The sequence below is a fragment of the Mus caroli genome, unplaced genomic scaffold (assembly GCF_978045245.1).
Source record: "Mus caroli unplaced genomic scaffold, Mus_caroli_1 scaffold_20, whole genome shotgun sequence".
Taxonomy (NCBI): domain Eukaryota; kingdom Metazoa; phylum Chordata; class Mammalia; order Rodentia; family Muridae; genus Mus; species Mus caroli.
Window position 1 is genome coordinate 43,458,369 of NW_028227275.1, and position 25,070 is coordinate 43,483,438.

At 40.7% G+C, this 25,070-nt stretch overlaps 1 protein-coding gene across 4 annotated transcripts in view; it reads left to right on the plus strand.

Annotated features, from left to right (window-relative positions):
- Pcsk5 (proprotein convertase subtilisin/kexin type 5) overlaps window positions 1-25,070 on the plus strand; it is a 417,146-nt gene that overhangs the window by 191,156 nt on the left and 200,920 nt on the right. For all 4 annotated transcript variants that reach the window (XM_021151578.3, XM_029472674.2, XM_021151579.3 and 1 more), the window contains exon 9: window positions 8,608-8,708. In XM_021151578.3, coding sequence (XP_021007237.1) covers window positions 8,608-8,708 — 101 coding nt within the window. The remainder of the gene's footprint in view (window positions 1-8,607; window positions 8,709-25,070) is intronic.

The following is a 25,070-nucleotide window of genomic DNA, read 5'->3' on the forward strand; positions in this document are numbered from 1 at the left end:
TCAGGAACATGTTAACAGCCTGAACATGAGTGGAATTGGCAGCAGCAGCAGAGTTTTATGGTCCAGCTGACCCCCTTTCCTTCCAGATGTCAGGATGATGAATAAGCCCACAGTGCGCTCAGGACCTTGCCACCACCAGGCTTTGAACCTAGACGCCTGTGGTCCCTGGGTGATGCCTGCATCCTGTTAGTGGCATCTGTGATTGAGTGCTACAGGACTGGCAGTGTCTTCTTTGTACTGAGCCCCCTCCCCGAGCCATTCATTTCCTTCTGGCATTTGCAGCCTCTCTGCTAAAGCACAGTTGTCATTCTTCATTCCTAAGAGCACCTCTGTGACTTGAACCGAGACAGTTGCTGAGGATCTAAAGGGACAGGAAGGATCTCTCATCTGCTTCTGGGGAAGCACTTTGTTAAATAAGCTTTACATATCTGGGACAAAAGGTCTTTTCATGGTTTGTAAGCAGGAAAACCTAGCCCTGGGTTTCAAAATATAGGGAAAACTGTATACCGGGATGTCCTGCCATTACTTGTAACTCAACAGTGGGCACTGCATTGTACTTGCACCCCTGTAGACTTGGAGCCTTGGTGGTCTGACAGCTCATTCCAGCAAATGAAGCCCCCAGACTGTCAGGAGATACAGCAAGAAGCTCTTTTCTTAGCAGAAGCATCAGGACTGACTATTGTTTGGTTGCAACAAAATCTCACTACGTAGGCCAAGCTGATCCCATGGTCTGTCTGCCTCAGCCCCCAGCTGCTATAATTGCAGCTCTGACCTATCACATACGGCTACACAGATTTTTTTTAAGGATTTATTTCTATTATCTTTAATTATGTGCACTCTGAGGAGCCTCTATGCACATATTAGTGCAGATGCCGTGGGCACCAGATGTGTCGGTTCCCCATGGATCTGGAGTCACAGTAAGTTGTGAGCAGCCTGACCAGATGCTGGAAGCTGTACTCAGATCCTCTGCTGGAGCAGTGAATTCTCTTAAGCACTGAGCCACCTCTCCAGCCCACCCTGACTAGCTGGTTTAAAGCCATGACTTGAAGTAATGTTTTTCTTAACGCAATTGTATACATAATATTCTGTATCTCATGTGACACATTTACAGTTATCATAACATGTCATAAACATAACATTGTGGCCTTCCTAATGAGAACCTGATACGGTGCTCTGCACATGAGCTGCAGCCTTTCAAGATACTCTGTGAACTCTGAAAACTCCGTGTACAGGGATCATCTTGTTCAATTCTCAGAAGAGAAAACAGAAACTTGGAAGGCTAGGAGGGGGGAAAGCATACAGCAGATCAGTCAGGAAGCCTAGATTCCAGTCAAGCAGAATAAAGCCCCAGCCCATCTCTCCCCGGTGTGCGTTCATGCCCCTGACACTCACCAGGGCCATCCCGTGTAGAACCTTGCAGACAAAGTTGCTTTGCTTACCTCCTGTTTGCTTAACAGCTAGCTGTCCACCATATTTTACTACCTTGCCCTTCCTAATTGAATTTCTGGCCCTTAATCTTTTCATAATTCTCTCAGTTAGACACACTAATCAGAAGCAGCATTAGCAATAGGTGCCCAAGATTGTGCCTCCATGCGAGCAAGGCAGGGCTGTGTCCTCTGCAGAGGACCTCTTCCCAGTGCACCACTTCGGCTAGGTGCCCTCCCATTTCATCCTCCAAAGGAGTGTGCCTCTGTGCTCCCTGCGTTTGGGCCACTGTCCCCCACCACCCTCTTCTCAGTCAGTTTTGCTGCCAGCATACTTAGCCTCACTTGACACTATTGTCTACATTCTTCATTTACTGTCTGATTTTCATGCCAGAGTGGAAACTACTTGAGAACGAAGAGTTTGTCCTGTTGGCTTGAGCTGGATCTCTGTAAGTGTCCGTGTAAAAATAACCATCGGACAGTGGGGAACAGGTGGCCTGTGTAGCTGCAGGAAGGGGTACTCAGGGGCAGGGGCATTCATGTTATACTTCCTTCCTGGAAGGTGAACATTGACCAGGAGACTTACTATGGAAAATCTTAACAAATTTATGGGTGTAACAATCCATTCAAGCAACCAAAATTTTGTCATTAACCCTCACTACTTCCGTGGCTTCCTCAAAAGATCCGTTGTATAACTAAAGCTCTACTTGCTCACTTCTACCAGAAAATAATTTTCTTTCTTTTGGAACCTGTTCTGCCTTTGAATAACCACTCCCAACCAAGTCATGTCTCCTGTTGTCTAGGCTCTGAGCTCCTTTGTGGCCCTGTTGGGAGAGGTTTTCTGAGCCATGTTTTAGGTAAGATGCATTTTTCTCCCTCCTGCTGAGATCATTTCACTTATATGTGGTGAAAACACACATGCTGCATGGAGTATCACAGAAGTAGCCACAGGCCAACGACAGGTAGAGGCGTTGTTACCCCATGGCTCTTCAGGCCCCTGAGCTGTCACATCTCTCCTGCAGAGTCCCATCTGCCCCCTCTCCACTTCCTCCTGCACCCTTCCATGTTTCCAGTGCAGTCACTGTGAGCATCAGATCCTTCTCAGCCATCTCTTCTCCTGCAAGTTTAGAAAATCTCATTCTTTTTCAAGAGTTTATAAATGGAAGGGCAAGACTAGATGTGTTCAGTAGTTTGACCCACATCCTCCTCAGAATGTACCAAAGAATGAAAGGCACTAGGCTTGCTGTCCTCAATTGCTAGCAGGCTGGGGCACCAAAGCTGGGCTGCCCTGGCTGAAGGTTTGATGCTGTTGCTCTTGTTTTTGAAGGAGACTGTATTCTAAAGCTGCATTTGCTTAGGTTGCTAATTCAGGATTTAATATCTTCCCCACTTACTAACTGTTCTATTGCTGTGCATCCCAGAACAAGATCATTAGCCTTGTTGAACTTCCTTTTTCTTAGCTGTTAATACTGTCTTTGCACACCTCTCATGGGTGTGTGGGATGTTCTACATGTGGGCATACTCTCTCACTCAGTGTCAGTTGTTTCTGGTGGTCGTTTGGTGGGAAGCCTTGAGGTGGGAATTGTGAGGCTACACTTTAATCCTTGGATCATAAATTTAATACATGTGTAACTTTTGCAGGCTGATCAGACATTTCGTGGAGTCCTGATTGAATGTTCAGAAAAAAAAAAGTGACCTTAAGACACATGCTTCACTATGTTCATAGCAGCCTTATTTATAATATTCAGAATCTGGAAAGAACCCAAATGTCCCTCAACAGAGGAGTGGATACAGAAATTGTGGTACATTTACACAATGGAGTACTACTCAGCTATTAAAAACAATGACTTTATGAAATTCTTAGGCAAATGGATAGATCTGGAGGATATCATTCTGAGTGAGGTAACCTAATCACAAAAGTACACACATGATATGCACTCACTGATAAGCGAATATTAGCCCAGAATCTTAGAATACCCAAGATATAATTTGCAAAACACATGAAACTAAAGAAGAAGGAAAAGCAAAGTGTAGATACTTCGTTCCTTCTTAAAATGAGGAACAAAATACCCATGGAAGGAGTTACAGAGACAAAGTTCGGAGCTGAGACAGAAGGAAGGAGTTACAGAGACAAAGTTCGGAGCTGAGACAGAAGAAAGGACCATCCAGAGACTACCCCCACATGGGGATCTATCCCATAAACAACCACCAAACCCAGACACTGTTGCATATGCCAGCAAGATTTTGCTGACAGGACCCTGCTATAGCTGCCTTTTGTGAGGCTATGCCAGTGCCTGGCAAATACAGAAGTGGATGCTCACAGTCATCTATTGGATAGAACACAGGGCCGCCAATGAAGGAGCTAGAAAAAGTACCCAAGGAGCTAAAGGGTTCTGCAACCCTATAGGAGGAACAACAATATGAACTAACCAGTACCCCCTGAACTTGAGTCTCTAGCTGCATATGTAGCAGAAGATGGCCTAGTCGGCCATCAATGAGAGGAGAGGCCCTTGGTTTTGCAAATATTATAAGGCCCAGTACGGGGGAATGCCAGGGCCAGGAATGGGAGGACCAGGGCAGGGGAAGGGTATAAGGGGACTTTCAGAGAGGAAACTAGGAAAGGGGATAGCATTTGAAATATAAATGAAGAAAATACCTAATAATTTTTTAAAGTGACCTTAAAGTGTTTCTAAATGAATAGAAAAGTTCAGAGTGTAAAATGAAGTGAATCTAAGAGAGCTTAATGAAAGCATTTCAACTTAACAAAGAAATGCTTGCTTGTTTTGCAGTCTGGAACTCAGCTGTACATTATGATGGCTCAGAAATAACACAAGACAGGATCCCCGTTGGGAGAAGCAGCCACATCCCCTGAATGCCCCACTTCTAGGTTCTCTTAGCTATATGGGAGTGATATTTTATATTGAATGATTCCTTCTTCCTGAATTCTACACCCATTCTATGCTGACATCTATGGATACAGAAATCATCCGCTGATCCTAATCTTTTTCCACGTCATTGTGCTTAATAATGATACAAATTCTTTTCACTGTCTCTGCCCTTCACCCCAGTCGCTGTGTCTAAAACAGTTCACCTCAAGCAGTTCCATGCCAGATCTAAGTCAGCACTAGAAGCAAGTTCAGCCTTAAGGACAGCAAAATCATTTTATGTTTTAAAAATATCTTCTCAGTTGCTCTCTTAGCAGGTATGAGGCAATCTGGCACCTCCAAAATAAAAAGGATCAGGGAGCATCAGGTAGAGAGAGGGTACTTACTGGAGGTTGCTATAAAACTTGTCACTTAAGGCCCAAGTCAATCTGTGCTGAGATTCCCTGGAGAATGACATCAGCAGGCAACAATCAAAAGCCCCATCAGCTCCAATAATGAGCTGGGAAGTGTTAGGAAATAAAAGCCTAGGAAGAAAGTGACGGTTCTTCTCAGGGATCCTGGCTGCAACTGAACAATACCCTGCCTGGCTCACCAAGCAAAGATGACATCCCTAACTCTGTGGAGTCCAAATCCCCATCTGCTACTGATCCTATGAGGCTGGAAATCTAATTTGCCCATCAGGATAGCTTTGATCTGCTCGGGGCCTGCGTGCACCCTCTCCAGTTTCCTTCTCGGTGATGGACGCAAATGATATTTTCTTGAGCAACTTCAGTTCTTTTGGATACAAATTCTGTTTCTGATTTGGATGGTGAATTGAGGGAATTTGGAGCATGCGAGACTGCCACCGGGATGGAAACCAAATTCTGAGACGTTCTCAAGGGAGTCTGAAGTCAGAGCGTATCCACCCTGTGTTGTGGTCTGCACACTGGAGGCCACTTTCCTTGGGGGTACAATGGCAGATCCTAACGGCCCGTTTCCAGCACCTTGTGATGAGTGGGGCTACCTTTTGTGGCTCCAGTTCTGAACCATCATTTTTCTTTTGGGTTGCACGTCCCGTGGTGCATATAGACATAAATATCCCCTGCTATTCTACCATCTTTTCATGGAGAACCTTACCTGAGATGCTCCTGGTAATTTACACCTCACATTTCTCCCACTGACAGTAGTTTCCTATTGAAATGACTCCTCTGGAATTCCACTTAGAGCAGAGAAAGAAGGGAGATATCTTTGCTTTACTCTTCTTCCCACTTCCGGGCCCCATCACCTTCCTGCTTAGCTTCCCTCCAACTAATTTACTTCAAATTATTGAAAAAAAAATGTTAGAGCACAATGGGGACCTGAATTCCACAGAGCACTGACAAAATTGATATCATTTGATGTTTTCATCTCTATGTGACAGTTCTAAGTAGCTCTTCATGTAAGCACATGATATGGGTGTGTGCCTGGTACCTATCAAAGGATGAGGCATATTTGTGCTATTGACCTGACATCAAAAACTGTTCCTTGCCCAAGTTTGGCCAGAGCTGGTTGGTTATAATGTTCAAAAGTGCTGCCCACACTTGACATGTCTATTCTGGACCTGCACTGAATGTTGTCTTGTACAACTAAAGAGTAAGGAGGGAAATGTCATGGAAAGGCTTGAATCCAGGCACAATTTATGGGCAAAAATTAACAACTTACACAAATGAATGCGATGATAGATGAGGTAAAATACCAAATTTTCATCTCTCAAGACCATGTCTCAAAAACAAGGAGACCTATAAGTAAGCCATTTCTGATGTATTCATGGTTGAACTCAGAGACTAGTACCTTAGAAAATAACTGTAGAGAATCCCCTGTGGTTTCAAGTGGGGAAGAAATGCCTTCTTAAAGAGTTATTTATTGACTGTGGGATGGCAACCCCATTCCTCAGTTGATGCTCACTTTCTGCTGGAGGTGGGCTCTACAAGTGCCTTCTCCCCACTGTATGGCATTTCATCTAAGGTCCCTCCCTTTGTGTCCTGAGAGTCTCACCCTCAAGGTCTCTGGTACATTTTGGAGTGTGCCCCCAACCTCCTATCTCCTGAGGGTTGCCTGTTTCCATTCTTTCTGCTGACCCTCAGGGCTTCTGTCCTTTTCCCCCACCCAATACCAGATCTTGTTCCTCTCTTTCTCCCCTGCTCCCCCAAAAGGAGTTATTTATAGTGGTGGGCATATGATGTTTGAGGGTGGGAACAGCTCTCTTTCCACCTTTACACAATGTTAATGGATCAAACTCAGCTCACCATGCCTGCACAGTAAGTGTTTTACCCAGTGAGACATCTTACCAACCCCAGAAATCCCCTGGAAACTAATAATCTAGCAATTCCACTTCTGGTATTATAGTCAAGAGCATTTTAAATCAGATTTTCAAAATTGTTGTGCTCTCCCATGTACATTTGCAGCACTGTTCAGCAGCCAAACATAGAAGCAAGCCCGATCGATGTCCATCAACATACAAAGAATTTAGGCAGTAAAACACTGGAGTATTAGTCACCTTAAAAAAAAAAAAAAAAAAAAAAAAAGAAGGAAACACTGTCATATGCTACATTATAGATGAACTTTCAGAACATCATATAAGTGAATTATCCACTCAATAAGGTACAGGTACTAAGTGATTTCCCTTAGGTGAGCTACTTAATCAAACACATTGACACAGGAAGCACAGGAGTGATGGGAGGTGGAAGACAGAGCAATAGACACTCTGAGTTCCATTCATACAGGTGAGACAGGTCCTAGAGATCCAAGACAGAGGTGTCTAGTTAATAATAAGATACACACAAAACTTGCCAGGAGGGTTAACTTTTGTTATACTTTTTAAAGATCAATTAGAAGACTAGGAAGTGTCTTTACATATAGGTGAGTACAGTTCTATTTGCCTACATAATCATATCTCTGTAGATCTCCATGCTTATTTCCCCATTTCTTTTGAGTCGGGACTCATCATGATGTGAGATGGGTCGTCTGGTAGCATGGCGTGTGTCAAAAGAAACAAGGGGAAAAATGATGGACATGCTCCATTTTGAGAAAGTGAGTGGGCCAAGATGCTTCTCTAGGTCTCTAACATGATGGAAAATTCCATTCAGCCTCCTGGGGCATAGAAGGAAATTGTAGGGGTGATTGGGAGAGTGGGTACCTGTCTGCTTCTTACACCAAGTTTGACTATCCCACAGTCCTCTTAGAAAAACAAAGACTGTGTTTTCTGCTGCCTCTCCTCACTGCCTTTCTGCCCTGCTTGCACATCAGCCCTCTTCTCTGTGATGTGTGGTGACATACTTGTCTTTGTGCCAAAGAAAGGTTCATTGATGCCATCCAGTGACTGCAGCAAGCCCACTGATTCATCTCCCCATCAAACACAAAATCAGTCCCAAGGGAACAAAATGAATTACTGTCCAGGAGGGAAGACTTTAAAAAAGAAATCTGAGAGGTATCACACTGGTTTCCAAAGTCATATTCTATAGTACTTAATTTCTCTTTTTAAGGAGAATTTAAATTTAATTTTCTTTCATAGTGAGACAGTAATGAAGCCCAGGCTGGGAACCACTGCCTCTGCTGGATGGTAATAGAATTCAGTCAGAGCTGAAGAGAACTGGATTCAAGCCAAGAAAATAAAATGAAATAGTTTTCTCAATTTGATTGCAAGGTAAAGATGGGAAAGTAGCTAATCTCCTATATATCACATACAAGCAAACACTGCCTTAACTGTGTGTGAGATACAGGAAGTCCACCCTTGCTTTTCCTGGTGTGAAGGCTGTAAAGCTTTTGAGGAAGTCTTAATTCACCCGTGCAACAATTTTTATGGATGTTCTACGAAGTCTCAGTGGTAGAGACTTTTGTTTGAAACCTGTCATTCCCCCCAATTATAATTTGGACAAATTAAGGACTATATAGTTTCATCTTGGGATACCTGGTTTGGTGTCTGGGTGTTCATTCAACACATTTAATTTTAAGTTTAAAATGAGGGTCCTTGAAATAACGTCCATTTCAATCCAGAGCAGAACTAAGGTGGGACACAAAGCGGGTACACTGAAGACTCTTGGGAGGTACCTTGAGGTTCTGTGCTGTGGTTCACCCTGGTCCTGCTCTGGTTTTAATGAAGTCCATTTCCAGTCAAGTTTATTTATACAGGCAATTCTTTGAAAATGAATGGTCACACAGTCTGGAAACATTGAATTTATAATTAGTCTTTAATTCTTCTCCATCTGCTTTGTGAGTAAACTTCTTGCTATGACCATGACTGTCCTCAGGGTCTAATTTGTTTTTTCATTTTTGTCTTTCAGATCACTACTGATCTAAGGCAGCGTTGCACAGACAATCACACTGGAACATCAGCCTCAGCCCCCATGGCTGCTGGTATCATTGCCCTGGCCCTGGAAGCCAAGTAAGCCTTGATCTCTCTTTCTTACCTCTGGTGGCAAGCCCCTAAGTCTAAAGACATCCTCCTCCACCCCCATATATGTAGTCTTTAGCACAATAGGCCAGGAGATAACGTTCCATGCCAATGTTTAAAATCTCAGTGATTGGGGTTTTCATACATTTTTGTTGATGAGAATAGTGGCTCACACCTGTACTCCCAGCACTTGAAAGGTCAAGGCAGGAAGATTGCAAGTTTGAGACCAATCTGGGCTACATGACAAGTTTCATGTTCCCATAAGATCCATAACAAAGGATCTTTTATGAGACCCTGTCTCAAACTAACAAACAAAAGGCAAAACAGCAACCAGAACTCATTCAGTGAGAGTTGGGATTTATATATGCTTGAACAAGCAGGCTGTGGGATTCCTTCATTCTGGAATCACCGTCTTAGCCAGTTGGCTGCAATAGTCTTGTCCTGTTGGTTTTTCTTTTAGTCTGGGAATGTTCGGGTTGGCCTTCAACAAGTTATTAGCACCACCCTCTCTGTCCCCCTTCTCAGTAGCTCAGCAAGGCAGCTCAGATTCCTTGTCCCCCATTAGTGCTGTCACAGATTGGTTCTATAGAACAGGGTATGTCAAAGTCACATGGCATGATCCCACAGACAAGGACAACCCATTTATCTCAGCTTTGCCCTTGGCCCTTCTAGTCAAACTGTGTTTAAAGCCCTCTGAAAAGACTCCATAAGCTGTTTGTATATAACACCTCCTCCACTCTCAAAACAAATGGGTTCATTTGACATAGCTCTTTGAAAAGCTTGTGCAGATTCAAAATCTTTGCCTCAATCTCAAAATCTAAGATGTTCAGGAATCTGAAAGTTAGTTCTCTTATAAATTTAACATCCAGATTTATTTGATAAACTTATTTCCTGCTATTTCTGTCTATTCTTATTCCACACATTGAAAAGATGCTCGTCTTTACTGTATCAGTGAAGTGATTGAGCCCTCCCTAAAGGTTTTGTACCATGACTGTAATTAGCACCATTTCTGAAAACAAATTCATGAGTTCCACACACATCTGATCCCAAGACTTTTTTCAATGGGGGATTTGAGGGTCTGTTCTCTGAGGCTTTCCCTGAATGAAGATAATAAGAAAATAGAGCTAGACTAAGGACATCAACATTTCTCAAAATGAGCTTAGCATTCCTCCCCTTCTGTCTAGGTGCTCGCTAGAGTACAGTACTGGCAGGTGGGAGGGAGGAGACATGAGACTGAGGAAGCTTGGGCTATGAGGTTAGAATGGACTACTTAGTTCCCAGTACCCACATGGCTCCTTAACATTTATAACCAGAGACAGAACTGAGGTTAATGCTGACCTAATATACTGTGGCTTCATTGTGTAAAGCTTTGCACTGAAAAGGAAATGGAACACCACCTCTAGATCTGGTGCCGCCATATGTTGGGTAGCCACCTGCCTATGCCTTGTCATTGGATAAACATTTGAGTGAGTGTGTGTGTGTGTGTGTGTACATATATATATGTGTGTGTGTATACATATATATATATACATATATGTACACATATACATCATATGCATATACATCATATGCATATATATCATATACATATACAAGAGCCAATGCTCTTAACCAATGAGCCATAGCTCCAGCCCCTCTTTGGGTTCCCTTTTGACAAGACTAAATGTGAAGTCATTTTAAACATCCTCAATTTGTTAAGGTACAAGACAAAGATTTGGCAAACAGCTGGCACTTACACTGTGAAATTCTCAACTTTACAACTTTTCACTCAATGTTTTGACAGCAGAAGTAAGTTAAGTATCTGTGTTTTTTTTTTTTAACTTGCTGGACTCTAAATAGGAACTTTGAGGGGAAAAAAAGCATTTTCCCCTGAAATATAAGTGGTTTCTCTGGAATATTTTCTTATCCATGAAATATTGGCGGGAAATAAAAAACCCAGAATTCATAGTCATCTTACACTCACATAAAGACCAGAACCTCAGACTCAGACTTGGCCTCCCAACATTGTAACTACTGTTGGACACACAAAGCTGGTTCTCCATTCTTTTAGAAATTGCTGTGAACCCATCTCATTTCCAATGACATTTCTTTTAAATACTATTGACACTGATACACACACTCCACCCAGTAGCACAGGTCATCTGGAGGCTGCAGAACACACTAGAGAATGCAGCTATTTTCCTTCTCCATGTTGAGAATTTTTAAACATTTGCTCCTGCCAAAATGGGCATAAGCAGAGGGAAACCTATATTCTCCAAATATAGGTTATCTGGAAACTGAGGTATTTTTAGAGTGTAGCAAGCCAGTTCTATCATAGCCCTACAACAAGTGATAAATAACCAGTCAGGTTTATGAGAAGGAATAGGTCTCTCACTGTAACTCTATTGATTTAACCTATGGCCAACCTCTGCCTGTAAGGGAAGCTGAAAATTATAGGAAAGAAGTCCAGCTTCTCTAGGAGTGGGTCAGGAGTGGCATTAAACTAGCACCAGAATAAGCACTGGGGTTGACTTTGGGGTAAAAATTATCTAAAAGGAAGAAATTGCAGAGAGGAGCTCAAATAACAGTGTACCAAGGCTGCAATTGCTCTCCAGCTAAGCCTGGGCTATGCCCGGCTCCTTACCCACTTCCGGAGACCTAGTCTTGCAATCTTCTCTTATACTCAGTAAGCATGAGCCCTGGCATTTTGATATTCAGCCTTACAAGCACAAGTTGGTGGTCCTGCCTCAAAAGGGAACCTGAGAGGAAGCTAGAGCAGTCAGAACTGCTGCTTGCAAGGCCAACCTTCTTTCCAGATGCTCAGCCTGCTCATACAGAGCTTGCTAGGCAGCAGATAGGTTAAAAGTCGGCATGCCGCAAGCAGAGGAGCTAAGCTGTGTCTAACTGCATGGCTCAGTTACTTCTACACTAAGAAAACAAGTGTGTCCTACCCTCCCGCGTTACTAGATGGCTGTGTTTGCTTGGCAAAGGGACAAAGAGGAAAACTCAAATCATCATGTTCCTTGGTTTGCTTCCTCTGTGTTCCTGGTACCTGCCTACCTCTTGGGGACTTGCTGAGATCATGGAGACTGTGAATGGCATTACAGACAGTACTTTGTACATTGGCATCAAATAAGGACAGAGAAAATAAGTACAAAACAGAATCTGCTCTGTTTAAAGTCTATAGACATGGTTTTCTGTACACTAGGAGTGTAGTAGGTACTAGGTGTTAGGGTTATCGAAAGATGAATATAGCATGTAGAAGTGTGCCAAGGTTATCTGCAGCAGTGCACCATTTTACAGAAAGACTTGAGGTCTGTCTCTGAGGTTTGCTGAGGGTCCTGAGGCCAGTGCCCACAGAGATTCAGACAGAGATGATGGATTCTGTCTGAGAGAGGATGATATGAACTCTTCCTCTTCCTCTCCTCTTCTCTTTGTCAGCCTTGCCTCTCTAATTAATCCAGAGATGTCTCCCTTGTTCCCTCATACTTCTAAGTTCTGTGAGCAATTCCGAGATAAATGAAAACTCCATCATCTTAAAGGGGAGAAAAACTAACTTTTGTGTTAAACAAATCTCTACACATTTATTGTTCCAGAAAGTTTGTAGTATGCCAGGAGTTGGGATCTTATATGTTTTAAAATAACTTCATGGTTCTTAGCAGATCGAATAGGGAGTACAGACTCAGAAGTTACTAGGGAGATAATTGCCATGGAGGCTGTTATTAAAAATGATATGCTGTATGGAGTCAACCTGTAGAAGGTCAGCTAGAATGAGCATGCTGTGGAGTAGTCCTCTTCTTCTGCAGAGTGGTGCACGTGTAGCTGATGTCAGCTAAGCAGTGCAGGATGGCACTGCATCTGTAGTCATCTGCATCTAGACCTCCATGTTCACTGGTGCTCTAGATTCAGAGGATAGATGGCGAAAAGACAGTGATAGCAAATGATGTTTCCTGTGAAAACAATTTATACCATTGAGAAAACTGACATTCAGCAGAGTGTTTGGAGCAATACGCCATATTTTGACGTAACCCTTCCTAATCCTAGACTGAAATCGAAACATTGAGCTCACCATTGCAAAGAATCCTTCACTGGAAGAGTGAAAATATACATTCAGCAATCATGGAATGTTAATCTATATAAGAAGTGATTTTTAAATAGAGGGATTGAGTCCGGCAAGATCTAAAATTATTCAAGATATAGAGGCTATGGCTAGAAAGACCCTTCCAGGAATCATTGGTTTAAATTATCTAAAAGCCTTTTTCTCAAATTTCATTTGAAGAAAGCTAAGGAGGCTAAGGAATAACTTACTTTGAGAAAACCTAATGCAGTTAGATTTAAACTTAGAGAATAAACAAGTATGTGTGTCTGGTACATATTAAACTTTGGCTGCTCTAGTGCCTCATAAACACACATGTACAAATGCACACATTGCCAAAGGGCTTCATCCACTTGCTCTTTATTACTTGTCTGCTATTTCCTACTTCTACTGGTTTTTAGAATATGTCATATTAGGTTCACATGAAACATATACAGTCTGTAGAATATTCTAGGTTCATGATGGTACTGTCATTTTCATGAGTAATACTTTCCTATTGAACCTTAAACTCCTTTGGAATAAGAATTACACTGTATAATCTTTATTTATGTTTAGATAACAATTATATTCAACACCAGAAAAAAACCCTTAAGGCAGAATGGTATATCCAGAGAGAATTGAGTATGGAATTATTGAATTTTTTTTAAGTCACTAGCTATTAAAACTAAAATCTCACTAGGGAAGCAAATATTTACTGGCAGATATACACGAATCATTCATGAATATATATATGTGTGTATACATATATATATATGTATGTATGTATGTATGTATGTATATATACTATATACACACTCTTGGGAGAATGACTATGGGTGGGTTGCAAATAAAAATGGCTAGCATGATGCTTCACGCTGGGACAGTGCTCTCTTTCATAATCTTTATGACATCTAAGCATGCCATCTTTAACAACATTGATTCTTAAACACAGATTAATTTGTCTATGAAAACTATTTTTTCTTCTTTCTATAAGAGGATTGAGTTCTAAGTGATCTGGCAGCTACTTGCTTGTATGAATGTAGTTTTCAAGCTTCTGGCCCTTCTGTTATTGATAGTCAGTCCTTAGTGACTGGTCACTCCTTTGTTTACGTGAGTCTCTTAGGAGCTCCTAGGGGAAGTCCCTCCACCTTTGGTCCTGAGTGGGAGAGATCCTGTCAGACCCATGATGGCCCAAGTGAGAAGAGCAGCCACAAAGCCAAAGGATGATGCACACCATCTGCTATGGTTTTAAAATAAAGTTCTGAATAGTCTTTTCTCAAGAGATTAAATAATCTGCGTTTTTTGCAATTGGAAAAGCCCGTCCGTGTGGGTTTTCTATTGCTCTGTCTTATCAACCACCATGTCTTTTGCCTTACCTTTCCCTACACGCTGTCCAATTGATAAGTACAAAAAATTAAGGGCAGCACCCTAATGTAGATCCACTTATTGTAAGATACCTGGAGCTGCTGAGAAGATTTCTGTAGTTTGTGACAAGCTAGGTCTGAGTTAAAGCAACTCACCCAAAGCTTCAGATTCCAGGAACTGAACATAATCAGGGGAGATCCACACAAGAAGGATTCGATAGCCACAAGCATTTCTAAATATCAGGCTTAGCATCTGGGTAATGATACCCTGTAACCAGCCTTATCTTTGCTTTTGTTGTTGTCTTAATTAAAAACACATCTCACTATTAACTGTTCTGTTGAGAAATTTCCCAAGAGCCACATTGAGCTCTATGAAATGTTCAATGGGTGGGGAACACAGATGTGTTTGATTATGGAGGTAGCATCGCAGAAGACATACCCACTCCTTTCTTTAAGCAGAGTTTCACTCCACTTACAATGTAGAAAATCCACATGCATTGAGACATCCAGGCACAAGGGCCCAGATTCTGTGCAATCACAAGGACAAGGGACCGGACATCGCATCCATGCTTCCTGGTCTACACTCTTAAGAGTTTCATGTGTACTGTAATACTGCAGCTCAGACTTGGAATTCTGCTGAGGTTTCTGGCATGAGAAGGACGAGTGAATTAAAAGGCAATCAGGAAAGAGTTGACAAGGTTTGTGGGGTTAAGAACAGCAAAGCAGCACACATTTCAACTTGAGGCTGAGCGGACAGGGTAGGGATGTACTGTCCTGGATTATTCCCTATAGTGAAATAATTGTAACCAGACACACGGCGCAGTTACCACGGGCCTTCTGCCAGGACTGTGAATGAAAATAGCTTTGTTATGTCTACATACACGCAGACAATACACTCTGTCCTCTAGCACTCCTCAAGTTCAAATTATATAGAAGCCAATTTTCCCTGGATTCGCCTGACTTTGTACCTTAAGTAACAGTTTCAAACAGGATGACTTCCAAAGGTATCCATTATGACTGGAAGAGCCCTGGTTAGCAGACTCATTCACTTGAGTTGTCTTGAGTGCTAGCCAGTGTTTCCATCACCTTAGATGTACAAACAGCACCATGTTGGAGACTTGAGCTGCTGCAAAGACAAACTGAAAACGGAAATTTCTAAGGGATTCTTTCTTACCTGATTCTTTTTGATTGGCTGTATTTAGCTGTATTCTAATGCCAAGATATACTTGCATACAGGAGCCTGGTATGGCTGTCCTCTGAGAGGCTCTGCCAGCACCTGATTAAGGCAGATGAAGATACAGCCAACCATTAGACTGAGCCCAGTGATCCCAATGGAAGAGTTAGGGGAAGGGCTGAAGGAGCTGAAGGGGGTTGCAACCCCATAGGAAAAACAACAGTATCAACTAACAGGACCCCTCAGAGCTCCCAGGGACTAAACCATGGAACAAAGAGTATATATGAGCCAGTCCACTATAGCAGAGGGCTGCCTCTTCTGGCATTAGTGAAAGGGTAAGCACTTGATCCTATGGAGTCTTGATGCCCCCAAAGAAGTGGGATGATAGAGGAGAGAGGCAGGATTGGGTGGGTGGATGGGTGGGTGGGGGAGCACCCTCTTAGAGCCAAAGTGGAAGGGGAGGGGAGAGATGTTTATGGAGGCAAGACTGGGAAGGGGGATAACATTTGAAATGTAATCAAATAAAATGATAAATAAATAAATAAATAAATAAATGAATGAATGAATAAAATGTCTTTCACTGAAAATATGCAATTCTTACTATTACAATATTTTCAAATAAGAATGGTTCTTATTGCTATAACAATCTTCAAATATATTTCTTGTACCACTGAATAAATCCTGTTTTTAAGCAACCAAACATCAGGAAAGTATCATGTTACATACATCTAATATGTTTGGGAAGAAACATATACTATTTGGATATATGTTTTAGATGGCTTCAAAGGAGTCTGGCCAAATTATGGGTAACAGGCAAGGAGGGGTGGACAGAAGTAAGTAGATTTGATGTGTATTTTTGTAGGTACAAAATTACCATATATTCAGGAAATGCGTGAGATTATATATCTCGAGAAAAAGGAAGAGAAGCAGGCTAATGTCTAATTGCTTTTCTGAACTTAGCCTAGTGTAAGTTTTAGAAATAAATACACTTGATACTTTCCCATGGGATTCTAGGAATTCTAAGAAGCATAAAACCTAGTGAGACTAGGTGTTCCTGGGCCTAGATGCCTTGCACTGAGAACTGTAGTAAATGTCTTGCGCAATTATTGACTGGGTTTTATATGCTAACTCCCACATCAGTTATTCTGATCATTTTTTAATCCTCAGAAAATACCTACCACTGTGTTTATAAATGTTATAAATGACTGACAGTTTACTTTTTAAAGTGAACAACAGTGAATATGGATTTATTTGCATTATAAATTACATACCTGCTCCTGCAATCTTTGCTGCACAGGATACTAACAATAGATTAACCTTTACAATAGTACCCAATAACTTTGCTTAGGAAACCTACTAATGTCTTCATGGGCTTATAGGCAATACATAAAAATTAGTATTTCAATTCAGTCTCATAGGAGATTTTGAATTTTACTAATTGCTAAGAGAGTTTTGTTCTTAAGAGTGCCTATGGTTAACTTCTAAGGAATAAAAGTATAATTTTTCTTGGGTCCATTACTTACACCGTTAGTTTCTATTTACTCAATTTCAGCAAAGCCTATAAAGAGACATTTCTGTGAGGATTCATCCACTAGCTTCATCCAGTATCTCTGAGGAATCTATCTTAAAACCCGTTACCATTCAACTCTGTTTCTACACCTTGTGATGCTGTATAGTTTTTGTTAATTTAATTTTTTAAGAATTTAATATATTGGTGCTGTATTTACATCATGTCCTCCCCTCCTCCACATCCAACCCTCACTCAATCTTAAATTCATGACCTCTTCTTGTAAAATAGGGTGTGTGTGTATGTGTGTGTGTGTGTGTGTGTGTATGAGCATGTGTATGCACAAGTATGTATGTATATATGTATGTATCTAACTTGCTGAGACCACTTAGCATTGCTCATAGGTACATGTTTAGGACTCACCCTTCATGATTTCATACTCTTTTTTTGTTTGTTTGTTTCTTGTTTTTGTTGTGTTTTGTTGTTTTGGTTTGGTTTGGTTTTGTTTTTTTGAGACAGGGTTTCTCTGTATAGCCGTGGCTGTCCTGGAACTCACTTTGTAGACCAGGCTGGCCTCGAACTCAGAAATCCGCCTGTCTCTGCCTCCCAAGTGCTGGGATTAAAGGCATGCACCACCACCACCCGGCTAATTTCATACTTTTATTGGGAGATCAGCCCTGGAAATGATGGCCCTCTCTCTAGTCATTTACTGCCTATATCTCTTCATTAGGAATGAGACCTTGTGAAATTTCTCCAATCTGTGTTGGCATGGCCACTGTTTGATGGTGGTGGTTGTTGTTGCTGTTATTAGTGGTGGTGGCTTGGTTTTGGTTTGTTTGTTTGTTTGTTTGTTTGTTTTTAAGACTGAATTTCTCTGTGTAGTCTGGCTCTCCTGGACTTGTTCTGTAGACCAGGCTGCCCTTGAACACAGAGACTCACCTGCCTCTGGCATGTCAACTGGTCTTGTTGAGATTTTATGGGTACAGCCACCCTATCATATCTAAAAGACAATGTCGAGCAGTAGGTAACCTGCCCCTCTTGCTCTTACAATCTGTTTGTCACCTCTTCTGCAATTTTCAGTAAGTCCTAGGTATATGGGTTGTGTTGTAGATCTATCACCTTGGGTTGAGTTTTTACAGAACAAGAGGGGGGTTGTTTGTTGGTATAGAAAATTTTATATATTTTTTTGCATTTATTTGTTGAGTGGTTGTTGTTTTTGTTGTCATTGTTAGGCAAATAGTTGTCAGTAGATACCAAGTCCAGACTTGCCTGTAATTCAGTTTGTAAGCAAGGCTAGTTTCAAGATCACTCTCCTCCTGCTACAGTCCAAGACGGTGGGTGTGTATAAACACACCCAGATCTAGGCTGACTTTTGAATCCATATAGCCTATGCCTACCATGGTTTGGGCCTATAAATTTTACTAGAACATTTGTTTGTTTCATGCATTCTAAACAGAGTAATTGTCCATATGCCTAATAGCGATGAATTTTAGCAATCAGCTGGCACTGTGTATGTCTCTCTGTGTGTGTGTGTGTGTGTGTGTGTGTGTGTGTGTGTGGTGTGTGTGGTGTATGTGTGTGTGTGTGTGTGTGTATGTGTGCATTGTATGTGTGTGTGTGTGATATTCTTTTTCATAAAACATTAATTGTAGTACATTTTCCATAAGTATGGGAGGAGAAAGGAAAATATAAATGAAACATTAAGAAGCATGTCAATCATATTGGCATCAACAAGCCAATTATGGCATTTTTCATTTTGAAATCCTCTTATAATGTATCTACTATAGTATAAACTATGAATCCTGAATAGAGCCCAAAACACAGAAATGCATTGTGTGTGTAGCCCACAAAATAATTTCAATCGTTTAGTTTCAAGTGCTCCCCATATCACAATGATAAACCCCTAAAGGCATAAGAATCAATATACTACATTAAACCAGTGACTAGCAACTTAGCAGGTAATACTGCTTAAACGCAATGAGTAAGTGGATGGTGGGGGGGGGGGAGAGGAAGGGAGGCAAGAAGTCTTCCTGCAGTTGTTTCAGTAGTGTTTACAGGTATCAGTTTCAGAGTCTGCAGGAAGTAGACTACTGATCAACAAGTTTCATTTTAAATATGAATGCTGACCATATAAAGAAATATTAGTTGAATTGTCCTTGCTACTATAATTCACTTATTTTGAAAGACATTTTCCCAAGTCAGAAATGGTAATGTATTTTATAAATTGTAGCCATAAATGTATATTATCACTGTTTTGATGTCATTGAGCATGTGCCTGGCTCTGTGCTAAGGACTGGTATACTTCTGAACAAACATATGTCATCCATGCTAATAGTGTAGGGAGAACACATGCATATTTGGTTTTGAGCCTGGCTCCTGTATACTTATATTCCTATTAACAGATGGAAGATAATTAACCCAAGCCAAGTACATTGTGGTTCAGGATGGTTGTAGATTAGAAGAAGAAAGGAACAATAATGATAAAGGATAAGAAAAGCCATTAAAGAAGCGATCACATCCATGCTATGATCGTAGTCACAGAGTAATCCAATTTACTTTATTCTTAGACTTCTTCAGGTCTCCTGGACTGTTTGGTGGTCACTTTAGCTACATTTTACCTACTTCATCTGCTTGTAACTTGCCATCATGGCTAAGACTTGATGTAAAAAAGCGAGACAGTCAAAGAGAAAGCCTGAAAAACAACTCATTTGTATAGAGAAAATGGGTTGATAACTGCTAGTATCACATCAAAGATTGAAATTTCACATCAGGTCATACAAATGTACTTTATATTTATGCCCAGTAGCCATTCAATATATCTAAAATACTCAGTGTATAACCAGAGGGTGAGGAAACAGGGAAAAGACTGAGTAAATTCTGAAGCAAGGAGGTGTGGTCTCTTCACAGCGCTGGGAGGCCATCTTGCAGGAGCTCTGGGAATCCTTTACAAATATCCTCAGAGAATGCTGCCCATGACAACTTAGTGGAGAGCATGCTTTGCTTAACTCTTACTCCCTGCTCTGCACTTAAATGCCTTTGGAATGGACATTTAATGGCCTCACTCTCTATAGCAGATGTATTCAATTTTATAATTTTCATTGTGTGAAAACTCTCAAATACATGGGATCCCAAACCTGAAATATGAAATAATGGTTATCAGTTTGGCTGGGAATTGTATAACATTGGAAGATTGCCCAGAGAATTTCTGGCCTGTTGGGAAGCATTTTACTGAGCACACTCCAGGAGAACAATAACGGAATGTGGGCTATTTAAGAACAAAGCTATATTTTGAGAAAATATTATAAAATCAAATTGTCAATTGATGTGCCTTTGTTAGGCAAAATTTGAAGTGAACAAAAGATACATTGGGTTTAGCATTAGAAAATGATGCATACATTGAAATGAAAAATATTGGGGCTTGGTTATGTTTGTATATATGTGTGTGAGAAACTCTCTTTCTCATGTATGCATGAGTATGCTGTTCTATGATTTTTTTTAATTAAAATGTTCAATTAGCACATACAGAAGTAGGTTTCATTCTGGCATTTTCATCCACTTGTTGACTAATCAGTAATCATGCTATCATGCTTCTTTTCCTCCATCCTCATAAATGCCATGCCCCCCCCAGAGCTTATCATGTGTGTTTCCACCCACCCGTGGCCTCCTTCCTTGTCATATGTTTACTCTTGTCACCAGTCCCTTCCTCAACACCTTTTCTTCCTCACTCATGGTCTTCTTTCTAGTTTCATAATCTATATTCCTCCTTCCCCCACTTAACATATATGCATATAAACATGCTAAGCCTGGATCTCATATGCTAGAGCAGATAGGATTTTTGTCTTTCTGGTCAGCCTCACATAATGGAATGCTTTCCAGTTTCGTTGATTTTCCTGCAAAATTCATATCATTTTTCTTCACAACTGAACCAAATTCCATTGTGTATATATGCCACATTTTACTAACATTCACCTGCAGATGAGCAATGAAGCTAGTTCTAATTTTTTTTATAAATTATGTAGCAATAAACATGGATATGCATGTGTCTCCATGGCAGGATACTATCCTTTTGGTATATGTCCATAAATAGTTGTTTAGAATCTTCTATTTTTAATTACTCAAGAAACCTCCTTAATATTTTCCATATACACTCTACTAACTTATACTCCCACGGGCAATGAATAAGTGTTCCTCCTTCCCCACTTTCTTTGTTGGATTTCTTGGTGTTAGCCACTATGACTAGGAGGAGATTAAACCTCAAACGTATCTGTAGATTAGATTCCTCCGATGGCTAAGGATGTTGACTACCTCTTAGGGTTTTTCTGTTGAGAGTCATCTGTTTGTTTCACTGATGCATGTTTTGATTGGCAGAGTGTTTGGTCTTTAAGTTCTGTGGAGGGTTTTTTTTTATGTATTCTAGATATTAATCCTCAGCCTGATATACAGAAGACAAAGATGTTCTCCCATTATATAGATGCACTGTTGGCTCTACTGAGAGTTTTCTGTGCTGCACAGAAGCCTTGTAATTTTATGCACATCTGCTTCTTAGTTCTTGGTGCTGTTTCCCATGCTATTAGAGTCCCATTCATAAAATTCTTACCTTAACCTCCATCCTTAGTGTGTCCGTGTGTTTACCTTTCAGTATTTCAGGCTTCAAATGAAAGTCTTTAAGCTATATTAGATTTTTGTTTTGAATGAGAGACAGGGATCTGTTTTCATTTTTCTCAGAATGGATATAGACTTTTTTTTCCTGCACCACTAGTTGAATAGGTTGTCTTTTTTTCCAGTGTATGTTTTTGATACCTTTGTAAGACTTAAATGCCCATAACTGTATGGGCTTACTTCTGAGACTGGTATTCTATTCTCCAGGTATACATATCTGTCTTTATACCAGTACCAAGCTGTGAGAGTCTGTTTTTTCTTTTAATCATGGTGGGACTTGGAATCATCGAACTCATTTTTCCAGTTTGACACCGTTATATTGGAAGTAAACTAATGTTTCTCCAACACTCACAGATGCCTGCAAGAACACTTCATGGCCGCCAGTCTTATGATCAATAAAACATTTTAAAAACCAAGACTGGGCTAGCGAGTTGGCTCAGTAGGTAGGAGCACTGACTGCTCTTCCTAAGGTCCTGAGTTCAAATTCCAGCAACCACATGATGGCTCAGAACCTCCATAGTGAGATATGATGCCCTCTTCTGGCACATCTGAAGACAGCTACAGTGTGCTTGTGTATAATAATAAATAAATCTTCAAGCCTGAGCAAGCAGGGCTGACTGGAGTGAAAAGAGGTCCTAGAATTTGGTTCCTGACAGCCACATGAGGGCTCACAACCATCTGTGCAGCTACAGTGTACTCATATACATGAAAAAAAAAAAAAAACCCAAGACTATTGTCACCTGAATACTAGCATATCCTTTAAAACAGATGTGTCATATTACCATGTATGTAAATACCTACATACATGTACTTATGTGTGCATCTTCCCTGTGCAATCTACTTCAAATATTCTTAACATTCATTTTACCATAAAAAATATTGTATACTTTATTATCTTCTAGGTGCTCATGTATTGCTTTCCCTTCAGATCTTAGTCACTTCTTAACCCTCCTTTTCCTGATAATTACATTTTGAATCAAACTTTTAAATAAAATAATGCATTATCTACACTAGCAAGATTTTGCTGAAAGGACCCAGATAGAGCTGTCTCTTGTGAGACTATGCCGGGGCCTAGCAAACACAGAAGTGGATGCTCACAGTCAGCTATTGAATGGATCACAGGGCCCCCAATGGAGGAGCTAGAGAAAGTACCCAAGGAGCTGAAGGGATCTGCGACCCTATAGGTGGAACAATAATATGAACTAACCAGTACCCCCCGCAGCTCGTGTCTCTAGCTGCATATGTATCAGAAGATGGCCTAGTCAGCCATCAGTGGAAAGAGAGGCCCATTGGTCATGCAAACTTTATATGCCTCAGTACAGGGGAACGAAGAGGCCAAGAAGTGGGAGTGTGTGGATGGGGGAGTGGGTGGGGGAGTGTGTGGGGGACTTTTGGGATAGCATTGGAAATATAAATGAAATAAATAACCAATAAAAAAAAGAACATAAAAAATAATGCATTATCAATTAAAGACATCATGCATCTTATTGTATCAGTTTCTACCTTGTTTTTGAGCCTCTCTCTCTCTCTCTCTCTCTCTCTCTCTCTCTCTCTCCTCTCTGATCCTGGAGCTCACCCATTGGTTAGATTGGCTCATCTTGGCTCACCAATGAGTCTTCAGGGCCCTCCTGTCTCTACCTCGAAATACTGGAATCATAAGCTCCCACTGCCATGTCCAGCTTTTAGGTGCAGGTACTGGGATCTGAACTCAGGTCCTCATACTTGTACGGCAGGCACATTGTTCACTGAGCCATTGCTAGACACTAGGTCTTGGTTTCATTGACACCAGTTCTCTCATTCATGGAAAGTTCTTAGAGTTTCCTGAGTCATTTATATCGGCATAGCAAAGCTCTGGAATTAACTTTAGCTCTGTATTTTGGGGAGTAGAATTCGTTTTTGAACTAGCAAATATTTGCTTGTTTGCTGCTATAATTTATATCTTTAATTGATCTCTGTCAGCTACCTTGTGTCCCTTTAAGTCATACGTTATATCTGAATGCTTTATTTTGGTTTTATCTGATGATACTATTACTTGTCTCTCTTCATTTGTGATGAATTTTTCATGTCTGTTCTTTTTGGAAAGTGTTATGCACAAGTCATTGCCGGTTCATGTTTTGGAGTCAGATTGATTTTAGTTCCAATTTGCCTGAACAGCCATGAATAAATGGAACATATCCTTTTCTTGAGTTCCAGTTTCTTCATGTAAAATTTGTGGCACTTGTCACTAGTATTAAGTGAATTTACATAGATGGAAAGTTTGAAAGAGAATGGAAGCTGATATCATCATAATATTCTCTCCTCATGCCAGCCAACCACGCTGTGTGAAATGTTGGGTAACTATAGTCATTCCTGTGGATGTGGGTTATTTTTAACCTTTTTCACTTTCAGTTGACATTTCTTCATCATGCCTACAAACCAGTTTTTGCTTCATCAAGGTTTTACTGTGAAGGAAATGTAGGTGTTTTCTCAGTGTTTGTTGAGATTTAGATATAGTTGCTTGTGCACACTGGCTTTGTTGGTATTGTTTCTTAGAGTAATGGATTTTTCATCTCTTCTTCCATTGATGTAATGCTTATTTCTGAAGTCTGCTCTCAGTTTCCTTTTAGCATCTTTTACTTATGTCTTTTTCTAAGTGGAATTTATAGTATATACTTTATGTTACTCTCATCATTTCCTCCTTCCCTCTTGCTGCCTGTGGGGTATAGATGTACACTCTTGTGCATGAATGTGTGTGTATGTTCGTGTGTGTGTGTGTGTGTGTGTGTATCACTGAAACATCCCTCAGCTGCCTCAATACTTTCTATATAAACAATCTTCTTTCTTCTGAGATGCATAGATAAAACTCTGGATTCTACTGGGGTCCCTCACCCACTTCATTTTCTCAACCTCCTATGAAACCATCTCAATGCACAAATGCCTATAATATTTAATAGCTTGCTATGAGATATTGCTTTTAGACAGCACCAGCATTTCTTGTAGATTCGACCTGTGTATCCTTCTCCGTGCCAGTTTTTTCCCCATAAGTTGTAATGTTACATGTAGATCATGTTATCTGTCAGTCAGTTCCTGAAGAGATTATGCCTCCTCTTGAACTTGAAGGCGTCATATTTGAGGAAGCTTATAAAATAGTAATTTAAAATGAATGCATTTTACAGTAGGGATTTCTTGTGGTACATTTATTGTTCCCACCTACTTATCCTCCCATCTTGAATACTGTAATCTGCATTTCTATAACAGGCCATTTTATCTCCTTTATTTTCTACCGTAATTTTTAGTTTCTTTCCAAGAAATCTACTGAAGTACTTATTGAGTCTTCTTCCTCTACACCAATTTACTTTTAAGTCATCCTTAAGTATTCTCTAATAAGAACTTTGCAGTTGAGAGTTTTTAGTTTTGACATATTTCTTCATAGGGCAAAGAAGCTTTGAAGTGTTAGTGTATTTTATTTCTGTCCTCACAGTATATGTGCATAGACTGGATAATGCAGGTCCTTAGGGTGTATGTGTGTAGACATACATATAGGTTAAGGTGGGTCTCAACACTGCATGAATGTGTCATCTGCTATCACTTCTGAGGAATGAGCCTAAACTGAAAC